Source organism: Oculina patagonica, chromosome 2 (assembly GCF_052425735.1).
Source record: "Oculina patagonica isolate OP01 chromosome 2, crgOcupat, whole genome shotgun sequence".
NCBI classification, from domain to species: Eukaryota; Metazoa; Cnidaria; class Anthozoa; order Scleractinia; family Oculinidae; genus Oculina; species Oculina patagonica.
In genome coordinates, this window is record NC_135759.1 from 186,977 (window position 1) to 207,361 (window position 20,385).

Genomic DNA, 20,385 nt, shown 5'->3' on the forward strand with positions numbered 1-20,385 from the left:
TGGGCATTATAGCCTGACATAATTGACGGTTACAGCTGCTTGAATTTCTCTGTGGTTTAGTTCGGCCCATTTCGTCAAGCAAAGGTCTGTGTAATATCCCTAAACAAATTCGTTCATTTCACTGTTTCACGATGGCTCGAGTTTGCTTTGCATCCACCAACCCCTACAACTACAACAAGGTTCAATGAATGGTTTTTGTGTAAGGGCCAAACAGATCATCCGCCCACAGCAGAACACGATTAAGAACGCCATAACAGACGTCCCCTCAGCGATTTTTTTGAGCGGAGCGGGACGGCTGAACACAGGCTACTACTGATATGAAAACTGGGTAAGAATTGGCGGTTCACTTTAGCCCAATGCAGACTTTTACTATTGAAAGTCCCAAGTGATTTTATATTCTATCGTGGAAACCACTTTGTTTACCAATGCCATCAAATGATCATGCAATAGATATTTGGTCACTTCTCTCAACATTTCTAACCCTTTTTATTTATCTTTTTTTTTCTTAGTTTTCAGTTGGACTTTTTTTATAAATTATATGCTACAATGTTTTGTAAGCCATACACAGTGATGCAGACTGTTGCAGGGTGTTATTTCACATCTCATTCACATTAATCTCCTGATAACTGCTGTTTATAAAGTTCAGTGTTAATCTGGCTGAGGCTCTGTAATGTTCTTAGCAGTCAGCATCTGATAGCTGTACCAACAGACATGAATACTCCAAATGTTCCACCTCCTTGAAGCATGATCTTGCCAATACTGGTGACCAACTCTCTTCCCCTTAGTCCATATCTGTACAAGGAAAAAAAACCCTATTAGCTAAACTTTCAACAAACAAGTTGAATAAAATTGAAAAAAAAAAAATGTTTTACACAATTACTTTACAGTCAACTTACATATAGTAACATATAGTAAACAGGCAGATTTAAGTTAGCGCATATAAATGTATAAATTATTATTATTAACTCTCGGCTCTCTTAACAGACACCTCTATAAGACGGACACCTCCATAAGACAGACACCTGGTGACGGTCCCTGGCGTTTTTAGTAATTTTACTGTAACCAAACTCCATATAAGATGGACACCTCTCTAAGACGGACAATGGTCACTTTGAAATCATTAACGGATACTTGAGAAGTGTTTTTTATCATGTTTTATTAGTGAGAATACTTCCAAACTCCGTATTAACTTAAAGGAAAGTTAGTCAGTGACCTAAGGATATGTGTATATCATAATAGCCTGGTCTCGATATTACATTTAAGAACTTCAGACCAGTTAGCAATTTGGCTTTCCTATCGAAGCTTACGGAGAAGGCAGTCTTTCATCAGATACATGATCATATGGTTGATGTGGGCTTATACCCGATCACGCAATCGGCTTACAGGGAGAACCACAGCACTGAAACTGCACTCCTGAAAGTCAAAAATGACATCCTCCTAAATATGAATAAGCAGCATGTAACTCTACTCGTGCTGTTAGATCTTAGCGCTGCTTTTGACACAGTTGACCACGATATCTTGCTGAAGGCACTCAAAAAGCGGAGACTTGGAGGCAGGGCATTTGAGTGGTTCCGATCGTATCTATCAGGACGCTGTCAGTGGATATTGGTTCGTGGGTGTCAGTCTGAGAGTTTCTATTTGAACTGCGGGGTTCCTCAAGGCTCCTGTCTTGGGCCGCTCTTGTTTACCATCTATACGAGCTCGCTGCTAGATGTCATTCAAGATTTTCTTCCATCTGTCCATTGCTACGCAGATGACACCCAACTTTACATCTCCTTTAGCCCTGCAGATGAAACGGGTCACTCAGATGCTATTGCTGCCATCGAGCGTTGTATTCAGGTCATCAGGAGTTGGATGCATGATAATAAACTACTACTGAATGAGGATAAGACTGAGTTTCTTCTGATTGGCACAAAACAGCAGCTTGCCAAAGTGAACGTCTCGCACATTACAGTCGGTAATGCAAATATAGCTCCGCAATCTCCTGTTAAGAATCTTGGAGTCTGGCTTGACTCAAACTTATCTATGGTGGATCATATCACTAAGACCAGTTCCGCAGCGTTCTATCATCTCTACAACATTAGAAGAATTAGAAGGTTCTTAACCAAAGAATGCACAGAAACACTGATTCATGCTTTTATATCAAGCCGGCTTGACTATTGTAACAGTCTCCTATTTGGAGTGCCTGAACGCCATCTTCAAAAATTACAAAGGGTTCAGAATGCAGCTGCGCGATTGATTTTCCAGGAGAGCAGATATTGCCACATCACACCTCTGCTCAAGTCATTGCACTGGTTGCCTGTTAGATATCGTATAGTTTTTAAAATTTTGTTGATTACTTTTAAAGCCGTACATGGTCTTGCTCCAGCCTACATAAGTGAACTTATTTCCGTTAGAGAAACTGCTGGAAGACATTACCTGCGTTCCAACAATGGTTTACGCCTTAATTATAGCCAATGTAAATCACTCGCAACGCTTGGGGATCGCTCTTTTCATGTGGCCGCCCCTAAATTATGGAACGATCTTCCAAGTGAAATAAGAGACATGTCATCTATGCAAAGTTTCAAGAAAGCCATCAAGACCTTTTTATTTTTAAAAGCTTTTTAATTGTACATGTACATTTCTTTTTATAGTCATATACATTTTAATCTTTTTTAGCTTGTGAATTTAAATTTTAAATTTTTAGTATTGTAATGCGCAATTGAAAATTTTTAAATTGATAATTGTGCAATATAAGCAAATTATTTATTATTATTATTATAATAATATGTGTACCAAGCTTACTAACCAAAAGCATTACATTACTTTCTTGTATAAAGATAAAAAGCGTTCTCTGGTAAAATATTTTTAAAATTATTAGCTTTCGACAGCCAGACTGCTGTCTTCGACAGATAAAAATGAAGTGATAAATTAAAAAGTTAATTTAAAAGTTACATTCTTTTACACATACTTTTAACTTTTTAATTTATGCGATTCGCTAGTCATATTCAAATTTTTAGGTCCATTTTATCGCTTCATTTTTATCCGTCGAAGACAGCAGTCTGGCTGTCGAAAGCTAATAATTTTTAAAATATTTTACCAGAGAACGCTTTTCATCTTGGTATCGGATCTTCAATATTTTTATTACTTTTTGGCTTATGTGTATGGGCACTAGAGAGGTCGTTTTCCACTAACAGTTTTACAGTTTGCGTTGAAGCTCTCAATTTTTGCTCTAACAAGCAAATATGGTCCTTTTATTATTTTAGTCTTGTTGCAGTTAGCAAAGGTTTGTTGCACTCTGCAAAGGTTTAGCTAAATATTATCTCAGAATTACTGGTGTAATGTTACTCCGACTCTTTACAGAGCAGACACCTCTCTAAGACAGACAGCTGCTGCCAGTCCCGAAGGTGTCCGTGTTAAAGAGAGTTGACTGTAGTGGAAAAAGTGGAAAAATACAAGAATGAAAATAACTGCAAAATTATTTGAGTCACATGAATGAAACTCTCAGGAACAAAGTTTACAAAACATTGGTCCCTAAAGGCTGATGTATGGTCTTGCTGTCTACTTTTTTTTTAATCTAGTATTTTGCAAGTTCACAAAAGGTTGACAATTTTTTTGTAAATTTTGTTGCCATGGTTGTGCCAATTTTTAAGTTTCACCATGTAGCCTTTAACCAACTTGCACCTTCATACTGTATATAGAAATGACTCTACTTTGTTGTTCCAGAAAATATCATTTGACCATTCCTCCTCACCCCCCCCCCCCTCAGTTCGTGCATACTCTATAAATAAATACATACATAATGATTGCAAGTGTCCTGCGTGACCTTAATATGTATCCACTGACAAACAAGATGATAAGAAATCACCTTGTGTGACATTTCATGGCTGACTTGTTCCAACTGCGATTAATTTCTTATACGCAAATTCTGGCCAAATTTCCACGCACACAGTGGGAATTTCCCTAGCCTACCGAGGGCATGTTTTTGAAGGGAATTTTTTTTCAGACTAAATCAATTCAGTGACACAGCCAAATTAAAAGATTACACTTATTAAATTTGTTAAGACCAAAGGATTCGCAAAGATTTGAAATGTAGCTGATTAATAGCTTTAAAACAGTATGTGACTCGACGTCTAGCCAATCGAAAGTGAAACTTTTTAATATTTGACAAACGCTTCAAAATAGAACATTCCACGCTAAACATGCTAAGTAAAGACCATTAGTAGGTGGGCTTTCAAACATTGCGTGACGCGAGCCTGGCCGAGCGGGCCTGCAGGGGCGTCAGTCTGGTCACTAAGAAAAAAAAAAGTAAGTGCAGAACATGAACTGCACGTGCAGTTAAAAATAAACTTGGAGGGTTGCTTTTCACTGTGTAAAATAATTGTTAGCCATTGAGTTCCTACAGACATTTTTGTGCATCTGTTCCCTATAAATATTCTTTCCCACCTTGCCTTGATCCATCAACTTTTTTACTGCACCATGCACCTCCCCCTCCTCCCCCGCCAAAACTCAGGTATAAAAATATATCATCCTTGAAGGAGGGGGGGGGGGATTGTAGACAAAGAAAAATGGCACCTTTCTAGTCCTCCCTGGAGCCTACTACGCTAAATAACAGTCGCAATCAACGTGAACAAGTATAAACAAGCCGAAATCGGACTATAAATCCCAAACGCTCTCACACAATTTCTACAGACAAACCTAACAATCTCTTAAACGTGAACTTACTTGAGAGCAGAGTAGGTTCCAAATAGCGCCGCAGAACTCATACCAACAGCAAATCCAATCATGAAGCCCACTTTTACTCGGTCAAAACAGCTTGGCTGAGGTGCTCGTTGCATCGTAATTTTCTTGTTTTATTCCTGTACTCAGTGCAAACTCCAAAAATCCTGAAAATTACGTTTTCCGAAATAAAGATCAGCTCGGAAAGTTCCACACGCGAAGGAAAGAGGTGACCGTAGATTGGTGACTAGTCTCTTGTTCGCATGTGTTGAGCTAAAAAACCGCTGTGCGTTTGTATCGCGTACACCTTTGCCAAATGTTTCGCTTTTCACGACCGCTTCCGGGATTTGTGCGTGTTGAAGGAATTTTACCAGTAAAGTTTATTCGTTTTTATAGAAAAATGACCGCAGAGACAGTTATCGACAAAAGGATCCCTGATAAGTAAGTGCATTTATTTGAAGTTTGTCTATGTGGAAGGTCTTTGATCACTTATCTCAAGTCATTTGAATCTATATGTTGAGTACACACACAAGCCAGATCACAAAACACATGCACGTTTAATTTCCATAGCTTTATACATTCCATTTATAACATTTATCTCAGCATAGTTACGTGTATGATTCATATTCCATATAACATCTACTGCACAGTTCTCTCAATCAACAAAAAATTCAGAGATATGGACATTTATTGTTGAAGTATGGACAAAGGTTTCCTTAGCCCCAGGCGTAGTCAATCGATAAACCGATAATCGATAACAATCAATAGCAATCGATACCAATCGAAGATTGATATCGATTTCCGATACCACTCGATAGGAATCGATAAAGAAAAAAAGTTGTGAGTTCGATTGATCGGAAATCGATAAGGATTAGTTTATCGATTGTAATTGATTGTTATCGATTTTTATCGGAAGTCATTTTTGTCAATTTCTACAAGTTAAACATGGACACGATGTTGTTTGTTTGTAAAGCTTGTACTAAAAGAACGAGAACATTGTCGATACTTCAGCGCTGATCAAAATTAGAAAAGGAAGTAAATAAATTGCGGCCAAAGTAGGGGTGTACAACCGTCTCCTCTTGCTATAGCAACTCCATTCATATGATTTATTAATGAAGCAAAAAGATGGATGTATATATATTAATGTAAATAGATCAGCTATATATGATATTTATTGTTGTTTAGCAGAAGCAGTTGTAATGTAGCATGTGCCGTTAGTGTTTGTAAGTAATGTAAGTTTCTTTTGTAAGAATGTCGTTGTGTTGCAATTAAAAAAAAAAAAGATGGAAGCGTTCGGGAGGGCTACAATGTCCGTGCATATCAGTGAAGGATCGAGTTGAACTTTCATCTACGCGAGAACGCCATAACATGCCATAAAGGAGCTACAAGATGCAATCGACAGTGCTCTGTCGAGCTCTGAGCGCTTCCTGGGATGAATGGACTAGTTAAAATATATTAATACCCCAAACCAAGAGGATCTTGATGGACATTCTGCCTGGACCCCTGGCTGGACTTCGACAGGACTAGATGCTGATATAATAAAATGTTTTACAATTTGAACGCCAGTCTCGTATTGTTTTACTGTTAAGGTCTGTAACGCTATCTAATATGTTTGAAACGAATACACCTCCAGCCGCTCCGGGGGTTCCTTGGGATTAGTGATTGTTATCGATTACTGTTGATTGCTATCGATTATTACCGATTTTTACAATCGATAACAATCAATAAATTTTTTTCTGTGAGTTCGATTGTTATCGATTACCGATTTCAATCGATATCAATCACCGATTGATATTGATAGATATCGATTATATCGATTGATTTCCGATATCGATTTCTATCGATTGACTACGCCTGGTTAGCCTCATCATTACCGTATTCTGAAACAAAGTAAAATCAAAATCAAACTGGCTTTAAACAAAATATCAATTTTTATCACAACTCATTCACTCTCAAGTACAGCTGATCATCTAAATATGGATAAAGACACCTCTAAGATATGGACAATTCACTTGCTCCCAGACAAACCACAATCCAATTTGTATTTACCTTCCCCCTGAAAACAACACAATTCCAAATTCCCCCCCCCTCCCAAAAAAGAGTGCCCACATGTTCCTTTGTTCTCTGATCAAAAATAGCCACCTTTTCGCAGCCCCTTCAGAAATATTCAAGAGATTAAAAGAGGCCTTCCAAGGGTTAAAAGCGACAAACGACATGACCCTGAATACTGGCGACACAGTCAAACATTTTAACAGCGACAAGCGACATCATTACAGCACTGAAATGTGACACGACACAATAGGGTAAAAAACGACAGCGACATTTAAAGCTGTTGGTTAGGCGACATGGGTCCTAAAAAAACATGCGACATTGCGACATGGCTACCCCCAATGGAAGGCCTCATAAAAGGATGCTAAAAAGCAAACCATTTAGAAATGACTTTTGAAGCCAAGCTCCTTCAGAAAATCTCATCTACAGTGTGCAAGGATACTCTAAAATACAAGCACCTCAATAACATGGACAGTCAGCTCTGTCCGTTTGGTGTCTTTGGTGTCTGTACATGTTAAGAGGTTTGACTGTGTAGCTATAGCTCTGTAGTCATACAGACACTTATCATGTACTTTTGATGTTATAGTTGTGAATTAATGCATAATTATTATGTTTTAGGTGGCGTGATTATAAACCTTGTGGTGTCCCTATAACAGGGGAAAGGATAATTGCTTTTAAGACACCTCTATCAAATGTAAGAAAAATAACAATAAGCGATACAGGGTTTTACTTAAGTACAGGAAGTAGACACGTACAGTGTTTACAAGTGTAGTTTGTTTGATGCTTATCGTCAGAGCTAGTAAAGGTCTCCCTCTACTTACTCTGTTATTATATAGCTTAATTTGTAAAGATGTTTGTTTATTGCAGCGATATGATAATGAAAGTGAGCTTGACAATGGAATAAAACCACACGAAAGGTAAGGAATACCGACCTGCGTAAACAAATAAATCATGTATGTTTGTTCATTGTATGTATGTAATATGCTGTATGACTACATAGTCTGTTCTCTTCTGCCAAAGCTCTTTTAAAAGATTTTGAATTTAATTAATTTAAAATAATTAGCAATTTGATTAATGAATTAATTTTATCATGTTTGAAAGTTTCAGACAAACTTTTAAAATAGTTAATTAATAACTAATTTTTGTCCTTACTTTGTTTTTAAGATTTACACCAGTAGATCTGTTGAATCATCTTAATCAGAAAAACATAAAACTTGGAATGGTGGTAGACTTTACCAATACCAACAGATATTATGACAGCAGGGTATGTAAGATCAGAGAAATGTTAGAATGGATGCTTTTTGCTTCTACTGATTGGAAGTTAAGTTTACTTAGCACTTTGTCAACATGCCATCAAGTTGATGCAATGTGTTGCCAGGCAACATCCCTAGTCTAGAATTACACATCACTTGTCAAGAACTACGCATCCCTAGTCTAGAACTACACATCTCTAGTCTAGAATGGCACATCCCTATTCTAGAGCTACACATCCTTAGTCTAGAACTATGCATCCTTTAGTCTAGAACTACACATCCTTAGTCTAGAACTATGCATCTTTAGTCTAGAACTACACATCCTTAGTTTAGAACTGTACATTCTTAGTCTAGAATGACACATCCCTAGTCTATAACTATACATCTCTAGTCTAGAACTACACATCCTTAGTCTACAACTACACATCCCTTGTCTAGAACTACACATCACTTGTCTAGAACTACACATTCCTAGTCTAGAACTACACATCTTTAGTCTAGAACTACACATCTCTAGTCTAGAACTACACATCTCTAGTCTAGAACTACACATCACTTGTCTAGAACTACACATTCCTAGTCTAGAACTACACATCTATAGTCTAGAACTACACATCTCTAGTCTAGAACTACACATCTCTAGTCTTGAACTACTGGGCAAGTCATTTTACTGATGCTCTTAATTTCTACTAAAACAGCAACAATTCACACATTTTTATTCCCTTAGGAGTTGTTTAACCATGGGATACTTTATCGTAAGATAAAATGTGTTGGAAAAGAAATACCAAATGATGATGTGGTGTCAGGGTAAGAATTCTCGTATTCTGGGATTAGCTTCTAGGTTGGAGCAAAACTGGTGAACTTCTGCCAAAGCACTAATTCTGAGGTATCTGTCTTTTACATGAATGTACATTAACACAGTATACATGTCAGTTGAAAAAATTGAGACAGGAATAATTATGACAGGAAAATCTTTTCAGTGAAAATTATTCTTGAGTTGATATGAACAAAAACCTTCAAGATGGCTGTCCCATTTATCTAATCATTATATCATCTATCTCTTTAAGGTTTAAGGCTGAAGCCTGTACATTTTTGGCCAAGAATACCAACTCAGGTAAAAAAAGATGCTGTTATAATGTTCATTATTCTTTTTATTTGACAAGAAGATAAAGATTGCTGTCGATTTACACTTGTATGTTGTCAACCATTAACTTTGGCAGCAACAACAACAACAAATTAATGCAACAACCTGGCCAAGTTCCTAATCAACTGTGTTGTTGTAGGTTGGCAAGCAAGACACTTTCCCTTTTCAGTGCCTTGACTCACTCGGTGAAATGTCGAGAGGGTACATGTACATCTAAAAGTGACAGGTTATAAATGTTTGATTTCTTTTCAGATGATCTTATTGGAGTTCACTGCACTCATGGCCTAAACAGAGCTGGTTATATTGTTTGTAGGTAAGTTAAGATGACTTATATACTGACATGCAAAATATATTTGTGTGATTGTAACTGGCAATAATACATGTACTGGTGTATGTTATTACTATATTACAGTATGCGTTGTTGTGTTTTTAAAAATATATTACAGTGATAGAAAAACAAATTTATATTCTACACATTTGAATACATTTACTGTTCCATGCTAGGTATCTTATTGAATGCAGAGGATACACACCAGAAAAGGCTATTGAAGGTGAGAATTAACAAATGGTAAACCCCATGGTGTACACTATTGAGTGAGAGTATCGCCTCAGTCAGGTAACTCTAACATCTTGAGTGCTTAGCAAACCTCCCAAGTGCATCCATAACTCAATAGTACATGCTGTAGCATCAACCATTTATTATATAGCACAACTTTAAGGTGGTTTGCTACATTTTCTCTGTATAAGAACTGCAAGCGCTAAGGTTACTATTTGAATTTTGACATATCACGTTCGGTACCCAAAATCCCTAAGGAAACCCTAAAACGAGGTGCAGAGATCTGTTAACAAACCCTGACAAAATCGCTGGGGGACACATGTCATGGACGAGCATTCCATGCAGAGGGAGTAGAAATACTTCTAGTTGCTTCACGCCACAGAAACCGAGATAAGCTCTGACAGTGTGAGCAAGTCGGCCTGGGTGCATGAGTCTGACAAGTTATAGGTTTCAGTTTGTAATGCCAGAAAAGGTTTGTACTTGAAACAAGTTTAATTCTTTTACCAGCATTCAATGTAGCTAGAGGACATCCTATGGAGCGTGAAACTTACCTGGACGATCTTAAGAAGAAAACGGCGAAAACGTGAGTTAATTTAGTGACTAATTGGCAATGGGCTAGCCTAGTCACGCTGTGTTTGGTGTCACATACCGTATTTATTCGATTTACCGCACTGGGCGCTTATTAAATTTTTTGACCCTGAGAGTGGGCGCTTATTCGAGGTGGGCGCTTATTAGATTTTCACCATTTTTAGCAACTGGTTACTTTAGTTTGCAACAAAACAATGAATAATAATGAAACATGAAGATGTACCAACGCAAAACTTTAACTGTTTATTTAAAGTTTTTCCAGAAAACTCGGTCTTCGCGCGAGCCTTTTAGTAGTACTTGTCGATTTCAATCGCAATTTCAATAATAATCAACACTCCTCATGTGTGTTCATAGGGGTTTTCTATGAGGCAGGTAGGGGTGGGCGCTTATTCGAGGCTGAGCGCTTATAAACTTTTCCTACCTAAAGGGTGGGCGGTTATTCGAGGTGGGCGCTTATTCGAGGTGGGCGCTTATTCGAGGTTGGGCGCTTAATCGAATAAATACGGTAATAAGTCTGCAGGCTGTTTGGTGACACGTCACGTGGTTCAGTGTCACGTCACGCTATTTCTTTTCTTTTTCTTCTCTTCATGTTTCCTTTAATTTACATTTTAAAAATGGCTTGAAAAGCTTTATTAAGTTTACAACTTTTCTTTGATAATTTCATCAACCATTTTTCTTTTTATGCAGCGAGGTCTCATCTCACATTCAAAAAGGAGAACGACGAAGAGGGCAAGATACTTCATTTGACAAACCGAGACATTTTCATACAAGCACAAAGTCCTTTACAAGGCAGGAAAGAACCGACTGGAGTATGGCCCGGTACAGCAGGCATCAAAACGAGTATCAAGACTTCAAATCACATTTTCACGATGAAGACCGTTATCAACCCATAGGCAGCCATACACAGTCCAGAAACTACGCATCAAGGAGGTTCTCAACCAATGAGCACAGAGATAATAATTATCATAATTTTGATAATAGGTATCATAATTATGATAATAATGATCGAAACTTTGATAATAACTATCATAATTATGATGATTTTAATTATTCTCGTTATAATAGCCACAATTGTGATCGCAGTTACCATAATTACAATAATTATGCAAGCTATGGTTATGATGATTACCAACCCGTGAGAAACCGAGAGGGATCTTACAGACGTGATCACGTGATCAGGAATACATCTTCGTCCTCAAGGGATCGACCTAAACCTTACTCTCACCAAAGTAGACATTAAACTTACAAAATTCGTCGTTGCTACGGACATTTTTCTGCCAGAAAGAGTACTGAGCCCCTCCCAGGGGTTCAAGAAACAAGGCCATAACATAATTGGGAACAAAAGGAAAATAAAGCTGGGAACACGGAAACAAAAGCTGTGTTTTCTGATATTTTGAAGAAAAAGAATTAAAAAAATCGATAATAAAGATACTTTTAGGGAACAATGGAACACAAGGAACTTTTTTGGCGACAATGGAACATGCCTCCCCACGGAGGGGCTCAGTCCTGTGATTTTATTTTTTAACAATGACTTACTCCTACTATTTTCTTCAACAACATTTAAAGTTTTATACTTTTGTGGGGAATGTAACATTTTGCGTTGTACGTTCTTTTTTTTGGAAGTTTTATTGCACTTTTTGATTTTAGAAAACCATAACCCGCCGTGCTAAGCATTGATTGATAGCTCTTCATGTGCACGTGCGTTTCACGTCGTGTTACAATTTGAAGCCGTCCTCTGCAAAACGGCGTTAAATCACCAAATGTCTTTTTTATGAAGAAAGTGAGCCAAGACGGCAAATTGACTCGTCCATAAGATAGTTCTGAAGTTAAAAAAGATGATAAATGGATTTAGATGCTAAAGCGATACTTCAGAAATGTAAATTTGCCTTTTAGAGTTGGCGTTCTTGGCGTTGCGTCGTGGTTTTCTGTAGTACGAATGGTTGAACATTCTCTTACGTAGCATCAGGACTGTGAATTTATCTTATTTCTATTTGGGTTTTCAATTTATTTTCTTTTTATTCAGATCACGATATTTGCTTGAAGTAAAATAAAACTCTTGCATGTTTGCTTTGCCCCTGCAAACCTCGTAGTATGTGTTGTGTAGGAAGTTTTAATTGTCGAATTTTAGGGTGTTAAATAATTGCGATGTTCCGTGGATCTAGTACATAAAATGAGAATAGTATAAAGATAAAGTTTATTTTCAATAACAAAAAGCAATGTTTAGCGCATACCATCGCTACTTTGACCATCTTATATGCGGTATTCCATAACACAAATGCAAAATTTCAACCGACTTGTTTAATTTTGAAAGCTTTTCATGAAATTTAAACTGCGCAAAAAAAATATACACTTTGCTGATTGGCAAAGAAGTATTCATGCAATTTTCGCAACACTCCCGGGAACTCGTGCAATTTTCTGATTGGCTAACAAAATCGGGAAGTGTTCGGGTGCTAACACGAGGATTTTCGGGAAACGACGCTTGTTTAAAACAAAAACATTTTGTTACACGCGGGTTAATAATCTTGACAGAAAACTATCTTCTTGCTCAAGCAGAGCTCGTGGACTGTCCGTCTCCACAATTCTTCCGTCTTCCATGATTATCACACGGTCATGATACAGAACTGTTTCCAGACCGATCGGTCCATAAGCAACCGTAATGACCGTGCAATTATGTAACTGATACTTGACGACATCGTTGATTATTCGCAAAGTGTTAAAGTCAACAGTTGATACCACTTCATCCAGAATAACGATCCGCTTTTTCTGTAGTAAAACACGGGCGAGAGACAAAAGCAAGAGCTGAGAGTCTGAAAAACGCGATGGATGGGTCATGATATAGTTTAATTGCCTTGGAAGTTCTTCCACGTAATCTTTCATTCTCACAGCTTCCAAAGCGTCCCATAACTCAGAGTCTTCATGAATTTCTTCTGGGTCAAGATTTTTTCTCAGCGATGCTGTAAATATGAATGATTCTCGCTGCAGCGCGCAGAATGCCTTCCGTGCTTTTGTGAGATCGAGGCTTGTTAATGGTATTTCATCGACCATTACCTCTCCATGCGATTCCTTCGATATTAGCATCAGTTTAGCAGCAAGTGAGCTTGTATTTGCGCCTCTTTGGCCTGTGATACAAACCTTCTCTCTTGGTCCAATGTCCAAGGTGAACGTTTCAAAAGATACTCGCCGACGACCAGGAGTAAATGCCAATAAAGAGTCACTGATGCGTACGGCGCCTTCACTCGGCCAATCTTCGGGTGGCTTCGCGTCATTTTCGTAACCAGGCTCGGAGCGCATGTCGAAGTAACTCATCAGCTGGGCTGCCGAAGACATGTCTTGTTCTATGTCAGTGAACAAGAAAGGGACGATGGCAAGTCCCACAACAAGCTGCCTGTCGAAGGTCAACGACAACGCGACAAGGGCTGGGGGAAAAAGAAAGAGTTTTTAGTTAGCTGGCGTTATGTTCTAATTGGATCAATACTTGTGTACCTTAAGTTCTTTGGGTACGTTGTATCTACACTATAAATGAACAGAAACCCATTACGTCTTTGTGAATCCAAGCATGACAAACGTAGCCTTATTATCCCCCCAGTCTCTATCTTCCTGCGCCTTATTCCTTCCCAGCTGAGGTACAAGTCTGGGCTCCAACCCAAAACATTCCATTCTGATGACGTAGTTCTGCAGAGATCCGTGTAGTGCCGCTGATTGGTCGTTACTTGTGCGCACAAAATAAAACCAAGCAGGAACACCAAGGAATCCCTGTAGCTTCAGTCCTCTCTCGCGCCCGGCAGTGGCGCCGCGAAAATGTCAGGAGCCCATTCGAATGTTTGCGTCCACTCAATCCTGTCCAGTTACGATAAAGCATAAATGAAGACTGACAAGTGGTACTTACTGCTGTTACTTGTGAAAATGACGATAACAGTGGCAACACACATGAACAGTGACATCACAACCAAGTGTCTCACTGCTAACCACTGTTCTGCCGCTGACCGCATACATCCTGCCGTTGTGTGCTGATCTTGCAACCTATAAAGGTATTTAATGGTGCATAAATTAAAAGATATATATTTTATGAAGCTTTCACTTCTTTTCTGACAACGTAAAGTTGAAAAGATACAAAGGAGGTAAAGGTATGTGCAAACAGAAAACCGCCGCAAAAGGATCTCATCGAGGCTATGAAAAAACGGAACAAAGACTCTGGGGGCGACAGGGAGGCCAGAAAGAAAGAAGTAAAGCAAAGATTGTTTAATACATCTTGCTGCTACAACGCAATTTTGCATGTAGTTGAATACCCATATCTACTCGATGAGAGATTTTTCTTTCTTTTCTCCTGTAGCCTGAGTAGCAGGCGTCTGTGTAGTTTTTAGCGCGTTTAAAAGAGTGCGCGATCGCGATTTTTCCTCGCGTGGCCCTGTCGCGCCTTTCGCGTTTCTCCCATAAGCGCGCTAGAAACAAACGGCGCCTGCTACGCAGTCTATTTCTCCTTAAACTTCTCGTTTGTATGAATAATATGAATAATCACTGATTAAAAGAATGGCAACACAAAATGAGAAGAGTTTCCACAAGGGGCACGAATATGGACAAATGTAACGTTTCCCACCGATTAGTTTCAAAATTCCTCCTAGAACATGACAACCATTTAAGAAATTACTTTCCGTATTTACTCGGGGGATCAGGGGGGGGGGTCTCTTGGTAGGCACGGACATAGACAAAACTCATAGGTCATACAAATACGATTCAGTAAAGGGGGCATAGGAAAATGTAAGGATCGATAAGGAGTTATTCCCCGTTACCATGTTATGGCTATCAAAACTGACCTGAAAAAATTCTTTGTGAAGAACTTTTCTTTCTGACAAGCTCTGATCGTGACAGCGCCCAAAATGACGTCAGAAAAATGTGTCAAGAGAGGCTTCAAAGTGCGGCTCGCTATCTCTCTGGCGTGTCGCTCCAAGCCAAGATAATACCTTGCAATAAAAAATACGATCAGAAAGGCGGGTATAGCGGCAAGGATCGACCATGGTGCGGTGACCTTGATGATAACCGCTACTGCCGCATGCTCGATCACCGACTGAAAGAATCTTAGAATGTCAGGAGGAAGCTTCTCGTCCAGACATTCAATATCTTTAGAAAACACCTTCAGAATTGCATCTTTATTTCCAGCTTCAAAATCTTGGACTGGCGCCTTTAGCAGCGTAGATATAGCTCTGTCGTGGATTCTTCGGGAAGATCTGATCCCACACGTGAGGAGGAATAGAGCTCTAAGAAGGAGTAGCAGGACAAAGCCTCCCACGAACGCTGTAGACAGGCTAAAGTTATGGTATTGGAAGTCCAGGGAAAGGTCCGCAATCCGTGCAAACCAAATACCGAGGGCAGAAAGGACAGCTGTGAAAGAAATCTCAGCGTCAGTGAAAGATGTCAGTCTTAGTACACATGCGGCCACATAAGGTTTTGGTATTTTGTAGGAATCTGACACTTTTTATTGTTTGACTTAGCAAAGGTTGGTCCAAGAAAATTAGAGAAAATTATCCTGTAAAGATATACTTATTCCCCCGCCGTTTCATTGGATCAGAGCCGTAAATTCTTCATATACTACAGCATGGTAGGTGTTCTAGCGATCTATCCTGGGAAGAGGTGAGGTAGTGAAGATAGGTAGGGGTTCAGGCTTTTGGCAGTATGCATACCCCATGTGTGTATGTTCTCAAACGTAAAATAAGCACCCCCCCTGACGTAGTGGAAGCGGGTCTATATACTAGTTATGCAACGCTTTCGAGTGGTATACTATGGAATATCCCACGAGTCACTTGTATTTTCTCGGTATACACACTCGCCTAAAGGCTCGTGTGTATACGAAGAAAATACAAGTGCTATTTTATACCATGCCATAGAAAATACGCTCACTAAATTTCATTGAGAATAAGATCGCAGCGCACGATGGGAAGGTTGGGTTGAATACCGTCGAATATACAACGGCTTTCCTGTATTCTGATTGGCTGTATTTTCTATGGCATGGTATAAAATAGGATATACATACCTCCTGGAGCTGCTATCAACAAGACACCGATGATTATCAGCAATGGTAGCCACCCCGCTTCTCTCGCGTATCTCAGATATACAGCAAATCCTTCTGTCTCGCGGCCAATAACCTTTTCCTCTCTAACTTCATCTTGGTAAGCTAACTGGATTCCAACAGACGTAGTTCGCTCCAGCTCTTCACCGTCCTCTGGTCCGTGGCTACTTTTTGTCTGTAACCATGCGAGGTTCTCACCGGATTCCTGAATTTTAGCAAACGATCCTTCTCTTATAATAATACCATCCGTCATCAGTAGTACGCGAGGAGATCTCTCGAGGAAATCCGCTCGGCGCGTGGCCACGAGACGCAAACGTGGCGATAGGAAACCATTGATGCACTCGTCAAATATTTGATTGGCTAGTGCTGTGTCCACGTGACTGAGAGGATCATCTAATAGGATGATTGACGCTGAGGAATAAGCTGCACGTGCTACATTTAAACGTTCCAGCTCACCAAGGGTTAGCTTAATACCGCTGTCTCCAATAATTGTCATATCGCCATTCGGTAAAGTTCCAATGATTTCATCTAGTTTACAGGCTCTTGAAACGATCAAGTAGCGCTCCTCTCTGTATGGCTCCCCAAAGAGAATGTTTTCGCGAATAGTTCCTGAAAATATCCACGGTTTCTGACCAACATACGCAAGTCTGCCATCCTGGACTATTCGCCCTCTGGTTAAAGGTACTTCTTTGAGTATGGCCTCAAAAACTAAAGAAGTGCCGGCCCCTGCTTGCGGAGGCCCTGTGAGTGCCACCAGGTGAGCGCCTTCATAACTGAAAGTGATGTAGTTTAGTTCAATATCAGCTACGTCATATTCACGCTCACAGCAAACTCCGTTAAGAGAAAGACGAGGAGAATTGTTAGAGGGAGGGGTCCCACCTCCACTGTATCTCACTTCTGTCCTCTCCTCGGGACGATTTGCTGTGTTTTCGTAAAATGTTAATGACGGAAAGTCGTCGGCAAGGAATTGTTCTATTCTGTTGAGGCGAGCCAGTGTTCTAATGAGGACTTCTGTTCCTTTGGCGAACGCATCACCGCACGAAGAGTCTAGGATGTACATTGTTAATATGATTAGAAATACACTGATATGCGTCAGTTCTTTTCCTCGTAACAATAACGTTGCTATGGAAACCAGCGAGCTAATGATCGGGACAGCGTGTTGAACAGACAGCAGGGCACCAAGAAACAAAATTTTTCTCTTGACGTAAGGCAGCTCTTTTCTGTCATGAAAAACACATAAAGTTAGTACTTAAGTAACAAACGTTTTGATACAGCATTACACATTTTGTTAGCATGTTCAGTTCAGGGAAGAAGAAGAGTGAAGATTATAAAATGTCGATGGTATTGATAAATTGTAAAGTAAAAGTAACAGTGAAAGTGACAGTGACCGTAAATCACAGTAACAGTGATACAATGATAGTGTTAGTAAAAGTGACAGGGATAGTGACAGTGAGTAACAGTAACACTGGCATTGATTGACAGTGACAGTGACAGCAACAGTGACAGTGACAGTGGCAGTGTTTGACAGTAACAGCGACAGTGACATTGTTTGACAGTGACAGTGACAGTAACAGTGACGGTGGCAGTGATTGACAGTGACAGTGACAATGACAATGACAATGACAGTGGCATTGATTGACAGTGATAGTGACAGTAACAGTGACTGAGTGAAAGTGACAGAAAGAGTGACAGTGATTGACAGCGACAGTAACAGTGACAGTGGAAGTGATATACAGTGACAGTGACAATAACAGTGACAGTGACAGTGGCATTGATTGACAGTGATAGTGACAGTAACAGTGACTGAGTGAAAGTGACAGAAAGAGTGACAGTGATTGACAGCGACAGTAACAGTGACAGTGGAAGTGATATACAGTGACAGTGACAATAACAGTGACAGTGACAGTGGCATTGATTGACAGCGACAGTGACAGTGGCATTGATTGACAGTGATAGTGACAATGACAGTAACAGTGACAGTAACAGAAAGTACGCGTGTCGTGATACAAACCTTCGAATATTTTTGAAGAGATTCTCAAACACTCCTTCCCACACATTCATCTTTATTGCTCGGATGCCAGAAATAACTTCACTCAAGAGGAGAAGCCGCTGGTCAGTAAAGAATGCGGTACTGCGGCGCAGCTTCCTGTAAACTCTCCCCACCCCACAGCGTAGTAGCGTACAGAGCAGCATGTAGGCGATTCCAATTAACGCTTCCCAGCCAATCATCACAAGCAACAACAAAGACATGACCAGGAGCTCCACAGGTGCGGTGAAGAGGAATGGGACCAAGTGCACACACTGACCAATAGGATCTAAGTCTTTGGATATCAAATTCATCACGTGACTGCTTGCGTAATCAGCAACATTTGTTTCTTTGAGACGCAGAATCTGGCAAAGAAATCAGTGTTAGTTTTGATTTGAAAAGGTCTTTTTCTGTCCTTTTTTGTCGTCTGCCCTCCTCGTTGCATCAGAGAAGATGCATGATATTCAAACAACTAAAATTTTTATTTTTTAAAGAGTTTATGAACAAGTTAATTTTTGCGTTTGAACCCCATCATTCCGCTAAACAAAATGCTTTACGTAGTACTTTTAGGTGGGGCTGTTTATTTTTGTTGTATACAGTGGCTATTGAAATGTACTTTGTGGATTACCTTATCATGGACTAAACCAGTCAAACCAGATTTCACCGATGAACTTGTCAAATGCGCAAAGTATGCATAATGGCTGCGCAGGAATCCCTCGAGAGAGACAGCAAGCCAGAAGATAGCGATTACTGCACAAATCCACGGAACAGCCGAGTCATACAGCATGAACGGGTGAACTGAAAGAATAGCGGTAAACATGGCGGGTTGAACAACACGAGCGCACAGGATGAAAATTGGCAAGAAAAACAGTCGCCGGAAATCCTCAGCTAAGGCAAACGAGACCACGGCCCTCCATAACTTTGGATCTTCATTGCGTGTCTGCGCGGATCGTGCGTGTTCAATCCACGCGTGACGGAGGTTTCTTAAATTCCACCAAGCTGAGCGTTGGTTGGGAACATTGAATGTTGGTCCATCGTGTGATTGCTGGTCAGTGGTGCTCAGTCTTCCAGCTACCCAGCGAAACGTAACACGTGACCATAAAGATGGTTCCCCTGAGGCTCTTTTCTTGTGCTCATCTTGCGGTTCCACAGGGACCCTGCTGTAGGAGTGCTGAGGTGTGGCGTTGAACATGTCGCCTTAACGCCTTAACAGCTCCTGCAATAAACCGAAGAAAAGAGGGTTCTTTAAAAGGAAAAACTTTGTTTGTATAAAAGCAACTTAGCTAGAAGGCATGTTCATTTAGAGCGTAAGTGTTAGCCCAGCTTTGTCGGAACAAAACTGTTTCTGAATAAAGGCTATTACCAGAATGTTACTTCTGCTATTAGTCGTAACATAAGTTCACTGCACGAGTATAGTTATTTTCCCTTTTGTAACCTAAGTTAACGGTAAAATAAGTGTTTATTGACTTTCTCCCGAGGCAGTACAACAGTTATTTCTTTAGACACTAAACTCCTCATTATGCATGTACAAATTGAAATGATTGTACTATGGCGTAGAGAAAGTGAATTCGTTTCTCCTTTTGTTGTCAACAAAATACTTGTGGGAAATAGCCTTGACTCATTTAAGACCAGTATAGGTTCGTCCTTTCCCTACGCGATGGAGAAGTTTTTTGTTAACACAAGAGAAGAATAAGTCTTACTATCAAAGTGCTTCTTTTTTGTAGGCTTCTTTTTTTAAGAGCCTTCATTAATTCTCAAAAGAGTCTGCCTTGTTTGAAGAACTATTTTCAAATGTCCTAGGTTAGGTATGTCTGCTTCGCATACATTTTACACCCCCCCAGCTCCTAATCCCCTAGCCTCCTTTGGTCAGTTTTTTCACAGCTAACGGTTGTATTGCCCGGTTTGCAGCTGACGTCACGGCAGCCATGTTGGATGACAAGAACAAAGCGTTTCCCTCCGTTGGGAACTAAACTATTTTATCGTGCAAATTCTCGAAAACATGTTTTATTG

General features: G+C 39.7%; 3 protein-coding genes across 3 annotated transcripts; 1 reads left to right on the plus strand and 2 right to left on the minus strand.

The window, feature by feature from the left end:
• Positions 1-472: 472 nt before the first annotated feature.
• Positions 473-4,929, minus strand: LOC144642446 (reactive oxygen species modulator 1-like). The gene is made up of 2 exons (XM_078501401.1): positions 4,705-4,929; positions 473-792 (listed from the first exon to the last, which is right to left on the minus strand). The coding sequence occupies exons 1-2, from the start codon at positions 4,815-4,817 to the stop codon at positions 684-686; spliced, it is 222 nt and encodes a 73-aa protein (XP_078357527.1). The 5' UTR covers positions 4,818-4,929; the 3' UTR covers positions 473-683.
• Positions 4,930-4,952: 23 nt separating this feature from the next.
• Positions 4,953-12,370, plus strand: LOC144642445 (RNA/RNP complex-1-interacting phosphatase-like). Its single transcript, XM_078501400.1, has 10 exons — positions 4,953-5,139; positions 7,366-7,441; positions 7,615-7,664; positions 7,912-8,011; positions 8,728-8,807; positions 9,068-9,114; positions 9,397-9,457; positions 9,649-9,695; positions 10,208-10,283; positions 10,976-12,370. The coding sequence occupies exons 1-10, from the start codon at positions 5,015-5,017 to the stop codon at positions 11,526-11,528; spliced, it is 1,215 nt and encodes a 404-aa protein (XP_078357526.1). The 5' UTR covers positions 4,953-5,014; the 3' UTR covers positions 11,529-12,370.
• A 93-nt stretch (positions 12,371-12,463) lies between these two features.
• Positions 12,464-19,567, minus strand: LOC144640370 (ATP-binding cassette sub-family C member 4-like). Its single transcript, XM_078499542.1, has 6 exons — positions 19,004-19,567; positions 18,361-18,740; positions 16,314-17,569; positions 15,100-15,664; positions 14,175-14,308; positions 12,464-13,704 (listed from the first exon to the last, which is right to left on the minus strand). The coding sequence occupies exons 1-6, from the start codon at positions 19,565-19,567 to the stop codon at positions 12,791-12,793; spliced, it is 3,813 nt and encodes a 1,270-aa protein (XP_078355668.1). The 3' UTR covers positions 12,464-12,790.
• Between the last annotated feature and the right edge of the window lie 818 nt (positions 19,568-20,385).

Excerpts from the sequence above, each read along its gene's own strand:
- LOC144642446 (XM_078501401.1), bottom strand. The coding sequence starts at position 4,817 with ATGCAACGAGCACCTCAGCCAAGCTGTTTTGACCGAGTAAAAGTGGGC. Across the intron at positions 793-4,704 it reads GGAACCTACTCTGCTCTCAA|ATATGGACTAAGGGGAAGAG; the intron begins GTAAGTTCACGT and ends TTCCTTGTACAG.
- LOC144642445 (XM_078501400.1), top strand. The coding sequence starts at position 5,015 with ATGTTTCGCTTTTCACGACCGCTTCCGGGATTTGTGCGTGTTGAAGGA. Across the intron at positions 5,140-7,365 it reads GACAAAAGGATCCCTGATAA|GTGGCGTGATTATAAACCTT; the intron begins GTAAGTGCATTT and ends ATTATGTTTTAG. Across the intron at positions 7,665-7,911 it reads GGAATAAAACCACACGAAAG|ATTTACACCAGTAGATCTGT; the intron begins GTAAGGAATACC and ends TTTGTTTTTAAG.
- LOC144640370 (XM_078499542.1), bottom strand. The coding sequence starts at position 19,567 with ATGTTCAACGCCACACCTCAGCACTCCTACAGCAGGGTCCCTGTGGAA. Across the intron at positions 18,741-19,003 it reads CTGGTTTAGTCCATGATAAG|ATTCTGCGTCTCAAAGAAAC; the intron begins GTAATCCACAAA and ends TTTCTTTGCCAG. Across the intron at positions 17,570-18,360 it reads CTCTTCAAAAATATTCGAAG|AAAAGAGCTGCCTTACGTCA; the intron begins GTTTGTATCACG and ends TTTTCATGACAG.